Source organism: Vombatus ursinus, unplaced genomic scaffold, assembly GCF_900497805.2.
Source record: "Vombatus ursinus unplaced genomic scaffold, bare-nosed wombat genome assembly UNPS02014794.1, whole genome shotgun sequence".
In the NCBI taxonomy this organism is placed as follows: domain Eukaryota; kingdom Metazoa; phylum Chordata; class Mammalia; order Diprotodontia; family Vombatidae; genus Vombatus; species Vombatus ursinus.
Window position 1 is genome coordinate 4,661,636 of NW_020954572.1, and position 15,564 is coordinate 4,677,199.

Here is a 15,564-nt window from a genome sequence, read left to right on the forward strand (position 1 = left end):
AGAGTGTAAGGTACATGGACAGATTTTCAGAAGGCTGGTGAACTTGCATAGGGAAAAAAAACCACACCTTCATTTTCATGCGTCTCTAACTGAAATTTAGCATTCCCTTAAATTATAAATGTAAGCAACAGAATATTAATTCTGAGAAGGGATCCATAGTCTTCCTGGAGGTAGTAATGTGGCACAGTTAATAGATTCCTGAAATCAGGAATATCTGAGTACAAATCCTACTTCAGACACTTATAGTTATGTGACCCTGGGCAAGTCACTTAACTTCTATTTGCTCTAGTTTCTTCATCTATAAAATGTAGATAACAATAGTACCTACCTACCTCCTAGAGTTGTTGTGAGGCTAAAGTGAGATAATATTTACAAAATGCTTTGGAAACCTTAAAGCACAACATAAATATTAGCTAACATTATTATTATTATCTATTATGCAGGGAAAAAAAAAGTTAAGAATCTCTGCTTTATTGTACTGGGTGACCACTCTGAGGTCCCTTCAACCTAAGTAAACGTTTTGCTTGAACAGATGGTTTGGGGATTTTGTTTTAAATATTGTTACAAATAATAATGCCCCACATAATCCCAGGCAATAAATTCTTTCCATATTGAATGCTCTCTTAGAAACAAGATACCACCAGATTTGTTAGCATGGATTTCAATGTATCTTAAGGCTATAAAGCAACTCAAAAGCAGAAACCAATATATGTGATCCTGTTTTCCATTTGTCATTGACAACGTAGAGTAGGAGATGGAGCATCAGAAGGCCTTAACCCAATTTAGGCTCTAACAGATGCTCTATTACATATTCATTCATTCATTCACTCATTCTCTCTCTCTCTCTCTCTCCTCTCTCTCTCTCTAAATAACCAATGTTTAAGAGGCAGGGTTAGCATAAAAACCAAATGCTGACTTGAGCTCTTGAGTTGGGTCATAGTTTCTGGTATGGTGCTTGTTCCAGGGATGCTCCCTATTTAGACTGTGAGTTCCTTGAGAGATGGCACTGGGATTTTTTGCCTTTCTTTGTATTCTCAGCATTTAATGAAGTACCTGGCACATAGTAGGCATTTAGTAAATGCTTGTTAACTTGATGTGACTCAAACTGGTGCTGAATGATGATAATATGCTTCCAATGAACCAAATGAAATGTTTCTTATACTCAGTGGCAACACTGATAGGTTTTGCTGACTTTCCCAAACTAGTACTGTTCTTCCCAAAGCTGTATTTTGACTGTGTGCATGGAAAACCTGCATAATTATTTTGATTGCTACAGTTTTTCTTCCTTATGTTTTTAATCTCCCACCCACTCCCCCAAAAAGTCTATGGAAGGGAAGTTTTGAACAGGCACAAAAAGTAGAGTATTCTTCAAATGCCACTGGAATAAGAACAAGGAAAGAAATACACAGACACCCTCAAAATTAAGTGAATATAGTTGCCATTATTAAGCTTCTAGTACTTCCTATTCACTGTCATCATGAATTCCTTAGCTCATTCTTTTCATAAGCAAAGAGCTTGGTCTGCAGCATTTGCAAATTGAGATACAGAATGAATGGCTTTGTAGAGGTCAAACACTGAGTCAATGAGCTGGAAGTTTAGAACTTGGCTCAGTCCAGTTGTGCTTTGGGGTTCACTTTAATGCTTCAAACTTTCTTCAGTGCAAGTCAAAGCTAGCCTGTCCATGGCATGACCCTCCTGGTGAACAGTATCACCTTCTCACTTAACTGGCTTTATGTCAATTTTCAGATATGTGGCAAAACAAACATAAAACCAAAGGTACCATTTTCCTTGACAAATTTCTACACTGCATCCATCAAAGGCCAGGTTTTGTGAGGTCAATTGCTTACTTCTATACCTTCAAAGTCAAAGGTCACAGAACATGCAGTGTTAGGGTTGTTGGAATGGTCCTTAGAGATCACCTAGTTAATCTTCTTGTTTTACAGAGGAGGAAAGTGAGACTCAGAGAAGGAAAATGATTTGCCCAAGATAGCACAGCTAATAAGTGGCAGAACTGAAACTCAAACCCAGATTCACCCAACTGCAAATTCAGCATGCTACAACACATTTCTTCATTGAGTTAGGCTACCTTGAGAACAAGAGTATCAATTTTCATTCACTGAATTTGTCTAAATTGGCAAAGTGAGTTGTTCTTAAGCTTTTCTGAAAAGTTGCCCAAAACTATCTAAAAGTATCAAACCCATATAGATTTTTTTAATAGAAAAAAAAGGAATGTGGTTTTCAATGTACTTAGCACTATTTTCTTGCTATCAACTCAACTAAACAGAAGTGGAAATTGATCACTATTAACAAAAGATACAAATAAAAAGTCAAGATAGAAGCTTAAGTATAGCTAGTGGGGGTACACTTCCTTGAACATTTGAAAATTTAAAAAGGGATTGTCACTCGTTAACAAAAATGGTATTATCAAAGCATATCCAATAATGACAAAAAAATGTTATTTTGCTTATGAGAGCTTTAGCAGCAATACAGTAGGCCTGGATAAATCAAAGGTCAATCCAGAGATGTCAAAAGTTTCTGGAGAATGCCTTCAAAGTAAGAATACACTCTCATCTAGGTTGAAAAAAAAATGAAAACCTTAGACTAACTGAGAATATTACCCTATTAAGAACTAAAAGTAGATTTCAAGATATGGAATTAATTCCCTAAGGAGATAGTACCAGCCATAAAATGTCATCTCTGAAGATAAGTGGTCATTAAAAAAGGATTTCTGTGAAAGCCCAATAGCTTGTTCTTAATGACTTCTTCATCAAGTAGGGGTAGGCATATCTATCTGCCCTAAGTATTAGGGGTTCTAATGTGATATTTTTCAAAGCAACGTGGCTGATCCCAAGAAAACTAAGAACATGATTATAAGCAAACACTATGGTTTCCATGAAACAGAAACAAATATAGAGCAGCTAATTTATTTATGGATGTCACTTTCCTCATATTCTATACTGAGAAAGAGCTCTAGAATGAGAATATGGATGAGTAGAGACGCTCATTGCTGCTTTGTAAAATATACAGAGCAAAATACAAAGCGAACTTAAGTTCAGAGGAAAAATTAATGTGGCAATTACTGGTACAAATAAAAAGAAAAAAGTTTTGGTTTCTAAAATATTAATGATAACATTCTGTCACACCAAATTTGGCACATTTTAGAGCTATCTACTTAAAAGTAATATAAGCAGTCACCAAATAATAATACTTCATTCATTCATCTGGATTTAAAACACTGTAAAAACTGTTTGGTTGTTCCAATCAATTTTTTGTTGTTCAGTTGTATCAGTTGTGTCCAACTCTTCATGACACCATTTGGGGTTTTCTTGGCAAAGATACTTGGAATGATTTGCCATTTCCTTCTCCAGCTCATTTTACAGATGAGGAAACTGAGTCAAACAGGAACAAGTAACTTGTCCAGGGTCACACAACTAGTAAGTATCTGAGGCCAACATTTGAACTCAGGAAGGTGAGTCTTCCTCATTCCAAGCCCAGTACTCTATCCACTGTGCCATCTAGTTGCTCTCTACTGATCAATTAAGTTGCCTCAACTTTTCTTTTCCCTATTCTAAATCTAGGCTTTCTTTAGCAATAAAAAGCAGGAAGAGAATGATTTAATGGAACTTAATTCTTACATATGGATTTGAACTTCTAATATTCTTCCCAATAACCCCTCACCTCACAAAGTAAATTGAAACTTGCATAGGTATTGGGGGTGAGGGGGGTGGGTACCATTTTAAGAAATAAATCCAAATGGTCACCAAATATCAGACATCTTCACTTAGAGTACATGTGTGAATGGATGATTTCTACAGCTGAATGAGGTCCTTTGATTACTAGGAAAATATCAGGATAGAATTAAAAATGCTTTTTTCTTAATATGAAAAAGCGAAAGATTCACCAAAGCTATAGCTTTGCTAAAATGCTAACAAGTCAGGATTATTAATGATTGTCTCCACTAAACTCCTAAAGTAATATGTCAAGTTGGCCTGGAGGTGACCCAGGGATCTTTAGTTACTCTAATGGAGTACAAGCTCTGGCTGGTCCTATATCAAGATGGACAAGCTTCAAGTGCTAAACTCATGATGTTGTCTTGTTTCAGGAACAGCCTGGCCAAATTCATAAAAAGGTAGTACTGGAAGAAGACTCTGAGGTGATAAAGGTTTTAACCACAGTAGCTCACATTTGCTAAGGTATGGGGGAATATGCATATTGATGAAAAAACAAAATTATGTAAAGCACTATTATCTTTCATCTGAATTCAATTGAAAAATTACAGCTACATATATAGTTATTATCCATGCATATATCACATATGTCACATGCAGAACTTTTAGGGGCAAGTTATTATAATTAATTAAACAGATATTTCTAATAGAAACAGTCTTTTCTGTTTAGAAGGGAAGTAAGATAATGCTGCCATATTTTGATTAAAGCTTGAGATTGCTTTTTGGCTAGGGCGCAGAGTACGGGGAGGGGAACTTATGAAAAAGATAACATTTTTCTTCATTATTATGATAAGCAATGGCCTTCTTGTCAAAGAGTAGACTGTACATGTGTCTAGGACTTTAAATGTCAGAATTTTGTGCTTTACATTTCTATAACTGTAGCTATACTTAAGAGAGCTATGCTACACAAATATTGTTTGATGATGATGGAAATGAATACTACCATAAGATGGACTTACCAGAAAAAAATTGTCCTCCAAACTCTAGATTTCAAAAAGTCAAATTTAAGATATAAAGTTTAGATTAAATTTAATAACATGAACAACTATTCACACTTTGGGACCTAAGGCATAAGTTGGAGCATCAGTAATACAAAGCTCACAGACAATACTCAGGGGAAAAGGGGTCAAGATGAGTTGTCATGGACTTTAGACTTAAAGTAAAATATAAATATCTGGAAATGTAATAATATTTCTAGTTCACAACATATTGTCCCCTTTAAGGACATTATATATTTCTGCTTCTTGACTGATTGGCTGAATAATCTATCCCAGGGGTGGGGAACCTAAGACCTCAAGGCCACATATGGCCCTCTAGGTCCTCAAGTGTGGCCCTTTGACTAAATCCAAACTTCACAGAATAAACCCCCTTAATAAAAGGATTTGTTCTATAAAACTTGGACTTAGTCAAAAGGCCACATCCAATGACCTAGAAGGCTATATGTGGCCTTGAGGCCTGCAGGTTCCCCACTCTTGATCTATCCTGTTTACTTAGAAAAAAAAAAATAGATTTACAAATAACCATTTTATTTTCATAGAAGTTGTCATTAAGGATTTTCTGAGTTCACACCTTTAGAAACAGGCATAAAATAACTTTAAAAAACAAAATAAAACATTGCTACAAATGCCACATTGTTGAATGAGCAATGAACAAAGAAAAGCATAAATGGAATTGAAAAGAGGACTATTTTTGACCATAGAGAATTCCTTTTGCTTCTCGCATGCTAAACTATATAGTGATATGAGCTCCCTTTTTGAAAAGGCTCCAACATTCATTTATTTCTATTGAGTACAAAGTAAACAAAGGTACTGAGGTTGCTGCAAAATATATAGGTGTGTTGGACAGTATTTTAAAAAGTATAGATTCTTGTCTTTATTTTGGTGTTTCACTTTTGTTTTTCTAAAAACCAAAAAAAATCACTAACAACACAACCCTTCTACACTTGAGCAACCTTCCTACTCTAAGCACCTGGGTGGGAAGGGGAAGGAAAAGGAGAAGGAGTTAGGGGAAGAAGAAGAGGGAGGCAAAGGGAAAGGGGAACGAGGAAAGGGATAGGTGGGAATGGCCTCTGAAGCCTGGCCTCCTTCTGTTGAGGGGGTAGCCCAAATAGAAAGCCTAGCACTGGTTTTGTTGCACTCTCTGATGTGCCATTTCTTCATGACATCTTGATCCAGATCACAAGAGACCATGTCACGCAATCAGGAAAATTCCCGAGTGCTTTGGGGATTATAATAGTTGTCATGAAAGTGAAAAGTGAAAAGTATTCTTCAAGTTCCTGAAGAAGCTTGCCCACCAATGGCCTAGATCTGATTCTAGAAGACCAGGATGGTGGGGGATCATTTTGCTAGAGCACTAAGGCCTTCTATGGGAAATGAAACCCAGAATCCCTTTGTAGTAGGTCTGGGTTGCCACAAGTTAACTACTATTTGAGATTGCTGCCATGTTGCTTGTGATGATGTAAACTTTAATGGAAGCTCCCATAAAGCCTCTATCAGGCTGGAGTGGGATGATCATATTCTAAGGAATAGAAGGTATAAGCCCTGTCCTCAACAACCTTAAAATCTAATAGGACAAAGCAGGAAGAGAAATGGAATTGGACTCAGAAGATAGAGACTCAAGTACTGCCTTTGTTTCTTACCAGCTACATACAAGTCACATTGGACTTTGGATTTATATGAAATGTGGGGGTTGGATTAGATGATTTCTATGGTTTCTGCCTCTCTTTTGGGAAAACTCAGTGATTTATTTTGTCTTGCAACAGAGAAATAGTTCCTTTGATAATCTATCAGATAATACCTTCCAAAATGGTCTGGCTTAAAACTGGTGATATATGGTAAAACACCAGCAGGAACATTCCACCAATAACATCAGCCTGAGCAATTTACATGCTTAAATGAAAGGTTTTTAAGTATACAACCTAATCCTTGAGAGTCAGGTACCTTAAAAACCTGGTACATATCATCATATTTTAATAAGATAAGTTAGAAAAATATAAAATGCAATCCCAATAGGAACTCTGACGTTATAGGGACACACTCATAATTTTTATTGGAGTTGATATTTTTGGCTGATGAGTTTTCTCTGAAACGAGTAAGTGGTAAAAAATAATGTCCCTCATGGAGCCCACAGTATTACATGTGATGTTCACAGTGATATTTATTCATTTTATGGAGTTATTACCTCTTAAATAACTTATCACCCCACAGTGAACATAAAAATGTATAAAAGAAAAATTGTCCATTTGGAAGGATTCAAATAAAACATTTATACCCGAGACCTCAAGATCTTCCATGTTGTCCACATTGCAATATATTATTTCAGCATCCCTCATTGTGGGATTAGTCAATTTCTTTAAATCTAATGCCCTATGATCTAAAAGGAAATGGGAAAATCATGGTGGGTATCAGAAGGCTGTCAAATATCGACAATTGGCAAAAAAACAAAACAAAACAAAACCATAAGATAAATCATCAAGGAAAGAAGGTGGGAGTAGTCATATAGTGAGAATAAGGGGAAACAGATGAACAACTCATGTGCTGTACTTGTGTCCAGGAAATTAAAAGAACCAGAGGAAGTCTGTGGCCCATTGGGTAAACAGAAGATTTACAGAATGGCATGGCATGTTACACAGGATGAGATACACAATCTGTATCAGAAGAGGGATTAACTGCATTGATGAGATCATAGATTTTTTGATATGGTAAATCATATAATCTCCACTAGACTCAAGAAGCATTTATTAAACCCTTTCTATGTGCCAGGCACTATGCTAAGCACTAGGAATATAAATACAAGCAAAATGAAATACAGACTCTACCTTCAAGAAATTTACATTCCAATGGGGGAAGATAACATGAAAGGAAGCTAAAAATCAGGATGGAAGAAGAGGGAATGTACCAGCATGCAGGCATGGTAGAGACATGTGGAAAGTCAAGGAGGAATTAGAGTGAAGGAGTGAACATGTCTGGCCTAAGCACTTCCTTAAAATGGAGAAAGTGGCCATTTCTAGGTGGCAAAAGCCTACAACAATAAAATGTTTTTACTTTCAACACACTCATATACATCAATCCTCAATAAGTTAATCAATCATATATTAATTAGATTGTTATTCTTATGGTAAAGACAAACAAATAATTGGGGATTTTTCCTAGCTTACATATCAACCAACTTAGAAGTAAGATTTTCTCAAACTACTACCTCATCTAGAAGTGCTGTGCATGGTGGGCCCAAACAAAAGAGATGTAAATGATAAATTTGCTAATTTTCATTTCCTCCTACAGACTATGACACATACAGAACACTGAACATTAAGAATTGTGCTTTTCTGAAAGAGAACTCCTTAGGTGATCTAATTTTATTCTCCCATTTTGGGATACAAATGCACCCAAATCATTGCTAATAAATAGATGTCTGTTCTAATTTCCATAATTTTTCTTGGTCACATATTTCAGGAGGTGGAACAAACCTGAGAATCTTCAGAGTAGTTTGTGTACAGGGATCAGACATAGCATGCTGTTGTAAGTTTTGTAATTAGGAAATTCCACTTCAGATTGCCTCTGTAAAGAGAGGTTCTATTTGAGAATAATGGGGAACATTTAACCCATTAAATCCCTGGTTGTGACCAAAAAAAAATAAAGGTGCAATGAGGATAATAACCACAACACAGAAAATTCATGATCTGCCTCTTAGCTGCCCCACACATCCCCCATCCCAAGGCCACATGCCTCCTTTCACTTTATGAGGTTCTGCAGTATTCCCAATGTCACTTAGGTTTGTTTTTTTTTAAAGACTCTTGCATTTAATATCAGAAGATCAAAGCGTTCCATTCTGTCTACCAAAGATAAGCAAAATTTATACTTTGGGCGGAAGTATCAGAATGCACTGAAGTCTCAGCATTTGTTTTACTGCCTTTTCCCCAAGAGGACAATGAAAAATTATGGCCATTTGGGATACAAACAAGTGGTAAATGAAATAGGGGCATTGTCCAATAAGAGAGTATTTGAAGGCCTTGACTGGAAAAATGTAAATGACCTCTAAAATTCTGGGAATTTTATGCAGGATGTTTACTACTAAGAAGACAGTTTGGTATAAGAGAAAGATTGCTTTCCTGGGCATCAGGAAATCTAAGTACTAGCCCCAACCTTGCCACTGACTAGCTGTGCTGTCGGGGGCAAATTATTTTCCTCCCTGGGTCTCGAGTTAGATGATATCTAAGGTTCTTTCCAGTTCATGCACTCTATGTGGTTGTTGCAAGGATAGTTTCTTGACACAAGGGGAATATCTTGGCCATGTGTCCAAAGTTCATGGGCTGCCATCAATAAGTAAACATTCATGAAGTTTTTACCATGTGCTAGCACCATGTTAAGCACTAGGGGACACAAAGACAATCTGAAACCAGTCCCTGTCTTCTACAGCTTATATTCTTTTAAAAAAAATAGGTTTTTATTGATATCTTTTGTTTTTACATCACCTAGATTTCCCCTTGTATACTTCCTCTCTTCCAGCAATTCATCTCTTATACAAATAATTAATTTTAAAAAGAAAAAGAAGAAGAGAAAAAAATCAGCAAAATTTATGTATGAGTCAAAAACATCTGACATTATATGCAACATTCTATACCTATGGCTCTCCTATCTCCATAAATGAGCAAGGAGAGGTATCTTCTCATACTAAAAACTTATATTCTAGCAATAAGATATACAAAATATACCAGGATCAAAGAATTCAATACCAAGTGACCAAACTTAATGCTGGTGAGCCTCTCTGTTCTTAGTTAGGTTGGCCCTTGGAGGGCAAACAACATTGCTCAGACCATCCTTGATACCTTTCCACTTTGAGAGAACAGGACAGAGCTGTACTCAGTTGGCAAACCCTTCAACAACACAGTGTTACCAGCACAGTGCTGGATAAGGTAGTAGTATAGGATATTGGTGGCGGTAAAAACAAAATTACTGGTGATCCTATTGTTGTTGTTGTTATTATTATTATTATTAATTATCATCATCATCATCATCATCACTGTTGTTGTTGCCATTGTTGTTACTAAACTCAGGGGTAAGGCAGGTAAAGTATTCCCTAACATTTTCAAGCAAAACATCCTTTTATGGAATCCAATTGAAGGAAGATGTAATCCAACTACATTTACAACAGCTGCAGTCTATATATATTTGATTTATATAATTATAATACACCGTTACATGGGTTTGTGTCACATACTAGAACCAAGTGGGGTTATGAAAATTAGGACAGACATCCATTTGTTAAAGATGGCTTAGGTGTATTCATGCCCAAAGACAGGGAATAAATTAGCTGTCCTAAGGCATTCCTTTTCAGAGAAACATACAATTCTTGATGTTCAAAGCTCTATATGTGTCACAGCCTGTAGCAGGAAAGGAAAATTAGCAAATTGATATTTTAGGGTCCAATTTATATTTCTGTAATCAGGACCAACCATCTGTTCAATTAAGATGTTCTACATTGACTAAAACCATATATTCCCATCAGTAAATTATAGATTATTAATTCTCTGATAGTTCTTGATTCAAGCTTCCTATTCTGACACCCAAATCAACCCATTGGATCTTTTCTACCAAACATGAAGAATTTATGATTTTTATCAGTTTAATGGTTGCTCAGAGTGGGAACTCCCACTAATGTAGATAACAGCTTGTCTAAGATCTACAAGGTAAGACAAATGGAATTACTTGAGGTAAAAAGGTTCAATGACTTGTCTAGGGTCACATAGGTAGATAGTATCAGAGGAAGAATATAAACCTAGGTTTTCTTGACTACAAGCCACTATTGTTACACCAGAACTTTCTCAAATTAACAAGTGATGCTTCACAACATAGCTATAAACAAAACTCTAATTTAGAAATTTACTGGGGCAGCTAGATGACACAGTGGGTAGAGCACCTGCCCTGGAGTGAGGAAGACCTGATTTCAAATCTGGCCTCAGACAGTTGACACATACTAGCTGTGTGACCCTGGGCAAGTCACTTAACCCCATTGCCTACCAAAAAAACAAAAACAAAAACAAAAAATTAAAAAATTTTTAAAAATTTTAAAAGAAATTTACTAATTATTCTTCATTGCTGCAGACAGACTATGTTTGGCTTCATCCCATCCCAGAGATGTGGTGTCTATTGTCTGGAGTAAGAGGGCTACCAATTACAGTTATGTGTGGGTTGGGGGGGTCAAAGTAAAGAAAAGTATAAAAGGATAGGTTTTGTGATGGCTTCATAATTGTCAGAAACAGCAGGGGGTAGAATGTTGCAAAGATTTGAGAGGATTCAAGATGTCACAACATTCATGATCAAACAGGTAAGGTAGTGACAGGAAGAGAGCAAGTGAATCTGGGGCTAGACTATAGTTGCAGTGAGGTTTTAGTAAGGATTTGTTGTTCAGTCATGTTTGACACATTGTGACCCCATTTGGGGTTTTTTTGGCAAAGATACTGAAGTGGTTTGCCATTTCCTTCTCCAGCTCATTTTACAGATGAAGAAACAGACAAACAGGGTTAAGTGACTTGCCCAGGGTCACACAGCTAATAAGTGTCTGAGGCTGTATTTGAATTCAGGGGGATGAGCCTTCCTGACTCCAGGCCTGGGACTGTATATGTTGTGCCACCTAGTAAGGATAGGGAAATATAATTACTAGGTTCTAACATGAGAAATATGAAAAAAGACAAAAGGTGGAAGAGATCTGGAGGTAATAGAGAGGGTAGGAGCTAGACTACTAGTTTCTTCTGAGGGAAGAAGGAAAAAGAAAACCACTGGGTTCCCCTCTTTTTCTCACTCCTATCCTGCATTCATAGTGGAAAAGGAAAGACAGGAATCTATAAGATGAGTCCTGCTTCAAGGGCAAATATCAGAAGTTCCAAGTCTACAATTCCACATTTGCAATAGAGACTCTGCAGTTAAGGAGTACTGCTGTCTTATTAGAATGATTTATTATCCTAATCAGAAAATGTTGAATGCATCATGACAATCAGAGATAGGATTCAGTATCCAGGAGGTAAATGTATGAGCAAGAAAGTAGATGACAAAGGAAATGGCTAGATTTTATATTGAAAATAGACAACCATCTTCTTGGTGGAGAACAAGAAAAAACCAGGTGGTTCAGGGAAACTTCTGCATTTGTTGAACAGACCTTTGAATCTATGAATACAGGTTTATACATATATGGCAGGAAGAAACCTAAGAGGTCATCTAGTCCAACATCTGCATTTTACAGAAGAGGAAACCAAGGCCCACAGAGGTTAACTGACTTGCTCAGGGTCATATGGGTAGTAAGTGGCTGTGTGACCTTGACAATAACTTTCTCTGATCTTCTACATTGAGAGAAGACTGAATAGGTCAATTTCCTATAGATATTTATCAGTGGCAATGATATGAAAATCTATATTCTATTAATTTCCTGAATGACCTTTAATATTTTCTTACATTAAAACCACAGCATCTAATATTTTTCATTATGGCATTATAGGACGTGCCCGCTGTGATGAAAGTATGCACTGCTAATGATCTTTCATATCCATCTAGAGCCAAAAAGCTAAATTACAGAAAACTTGGCTTTCATTCCTGCGAAGAATTCCCTACTGTTCTGATGACATTAACGTCTTCCTATCTGAGGAATGTGACATCTACTTTAGTAGAGTTGATAATGAAGATGAATAGAACAATCCTTTATCCATAGGGCATGCAGCTGGATAATGGGTACAAAGTATTAATATTTATCAGCTCAGATGAATAACACACTCTGCCCTATATTCATTTGAGAGACTTTCTACCACATAAGCAAGTGATTTGTGTACATGCTTGGTCTCTAAATGTCATCCTCAATTGAAGACTTGTTCGAGAAATAAGTTTATACAAAGCTCTGCTTTCCAATTTAAGACTGCGTGAAAAAGAAAACAAAGAGGTGTTATATGTTGAAAAAGCCTCTACGCCCTCATCTCCTCTACTCTGCCAGTGTGATCGTACGTTTGTCATACAGTCACAAGTCCCTAAAGGGACAGCTGTGGTACAGTGGATAGAGTATGGATTTGGAGTTAAGACCATGGTTCAAATCCCAGTTCATTTATTTATAACCTGCAAAATCTTGGGTAAGTCACTTGTCCTTTCTGGGTCTCATTTCACCATCTCTAAAATGAGGAGTTTGGACTAGAAGACCTGTAAAATTCTTTCCAGCTCTAGACCTATGATACAATGATCCTAGTGGATGAAAAGTGGATTGGAGGCCAAAGGCAAGGTGGGTTTATGTTCTAGTTCTGTCATTTACTAGCTACATAATCATAAGCAAGGAATTTTAACCCTACAATCCTCAGTTTCTTTTTCTGTAAAATAAAAGTAATGATATTTGCACTGTCTAATTCATAGGTTAGCCAGGAGTGTTCTATAAATAGAAAAGTGCTGCTATAAATAAAATAGCCATAAAAAGAAAATGGGCTAGGCTCAAAAAGTTGTTTCCTGAACATCTCAAAACCACAGCATATGAAGGATTCAGAGGACAACTATTCCAACTTCATGTCCCAAACAAGAATCCCTTTTATAGTAATTCCTAAGAGGCTCATCTCTAACCCTTGCTTGGACATCTCCAGGGAAAGGGAACTCATTACCTCCTAAGGCACGTCATTCTTTTTTTCAGATAGCTTTGTTAGGAATTTCTTTATAATCATAAGCAATCATCTGCCTTTCTTCCTTCAAAATTTTGCCCTAGGGATGACCCTGCTCCAGCTTTTTCCACCTCATTAGCCACATTGAGTTAGAAAAAAAAAAAAGTAAGGAGAGAGAAGTCAGGGTTCCTCGATGCTGTTATTTCTAGAAGCACCTTAAGATATACTACCATGTGTCAGAGCCTGCAGCATTACTTTGCCTTGCTAGAGAGGTATGTTACCTCAGGGTTGTAAGTATGTTGACAATGATAATGATTTCCCGCACAAAGGGAACTCAGCTTTACATAAGCCATCCTATTTATGCTGTTTGAAAAAAAGAAGGAATTAGAAAATTGTTAGAGTAAATAGATCAGTGATGTTAGAATAAAAAGGATGCTATATGTTATCTATAGAGCAGTGTTTGGTATTAACATATTTAAAATTATCATGCGAAGTAGAAAAATGCATTAAAAAAAACTAGACAGTTCCCTAGAGAAAGAAAAAGGAAAAGTGGCTTAGAAGGATCTTAGCGGAAAGCAATATAGATTTAAGTTACTTCAGCTAAACAGTTTGTTCTCCTGAGAGCCATCAGAGTAGAGTAAAATATTAAGATTTATCAGAAGATGGAACGCCCTAAAATAAATTCTGCTTGTACTACATCCCAGGGCAACTTTTCTTTTATCTAGTCTCAATATTGTCTAGCAGCAATTTTTTCCATTGAGTGGTTAAGTCATTAATAAAAGGAAATCTACGGCAAGAAAGTGATCAGCAGACCTTTCTTCCACTTACCTCCCATAATCTTGGACTGACAATTAATAAATTCTGGTTTCTTGTCTGTGAGGTACCGCTGACAAGTATGATGGAGAATCTGGAAAAAGGTGCATTTTTCTGAAGCTGTGCTTGCCACCCATTGATCAAAAGCATTTTCAAATAGTAAATCAAATTCTGCAGAATCCTGGAGAAGAAACACCAGAAAAACTAGCACTTATTACCTGTTAAAAAATTACTCCTAAAAAAAAATTTTTTTAAATTTTAAAAATTACTGCTATCAATTCATTGCTTTCTAAGAAAGCCATAAAGGATCAACCTATTTTCTGGGAATTTGGTTCTAATCACTGGAGGCTATTAGCATGCAAAGAACATAATGCTAGCTGGTGCAGCGGGTAGAGTGTTAGACCTGGAGTCAGGAAGACATGAGTTTGAATCATCCCTCAGTTGTTTATTAGCTGAGACCCTGAGCAAGTTACTTAACATCTTTCAGCCTCAGTCTCATCCATAAAATGGGGAAAATAGTAGCTACCTACAAGGCTGTAATGATTAAGTAAAATAATATTTGTAAAGAACTTTGCAAACCTTAAACTGTGTATGTACATGTATGTGTATGTATGTGTGTGTGTGTGTGCGTGTGTAGACTAGCTATCATTATTATTAACATCATCACTATCGTTACTATCAAACTTCATCACTACCAAACTTCATTGGAGTTGTGGATATTCTTAGAGATCAGCTAACACCAAAGAGTAATGCATAGCATATTAGACTGGGACTCAGGAAAGTCTAGGTTTAAATTCCACCTCAGACAACTGTGAGCCTCAGTTTTCTCATGTGTAAAATGAGGGGTTGGACTTGATGGGGCTGCAATGGTCTCTCTCTCCTCCATCTCTGGGTCTAAAACTCTTCTTGCTTAAGAGATGATTCATTTCTTGGAAATTGGGATTTGTAGGGTTTTTCATTCCAGAAAAAGAATTATTTTAGTTCTCTGCATCCCATCTTATTAATCATACATATAACCTCCCATCACAAAAGACCCTCCCCTTTCCCTTCAAGCTAATGCATGATGTGAATATCACCTATGTTAGTCATCCATTATAATCAGCTTTCTTTCTTTATTTCAGGGAAAAGGTAATATACTGCTGGTTGGATAATTCTACCATAAAAAACTTGACCTTTTAAACCTAGGTAAGTCATAACACAGAATTTGAAACAAGTCTTGGAATTTCTGTAATTTTCTGAGACAAACATAGCATCTCCCCTGTCAGCATATATTTAATGCTTCCTTGGCTGGCAGTGGGTTACAAGAGTCATGACCATGATTACCTGAACTACTAAAGTCAAAATTTCTCCTCCAAATGGGATCCCTGTTAGGTCCTAGTTATATAACAGATGAAAAATGTTAGGATT

At 36.5% G+C, this 15,564-nt stretch overlaps 1 protein-coding gene across 3 annotated transcripts in view; it reads right to left on the reverse strand.

Moving 5' to 3' along the window:
* STXBP6 (syntaxin binding protein 6) overlaps positions 1-15,564 on the reverse strand; it is a 346,942-nt gene that overhangs the window by 57,738 nt on the left and 273,640 nt on the right. For all 3 annotated transcript variants that reach the window (XM_027870214.1, XM_027870212.1, XM_027870213.1), the window contains exon 4: positions 14,173-14,338. In XM_027870214.1, the coding sequence (XP_027726015.1) occupies positions 14,173-14,338 (166 nt within the window). The remainder of the gene's footprint in view (positions 1-14,172; positions 14,339-15,564) is intronic.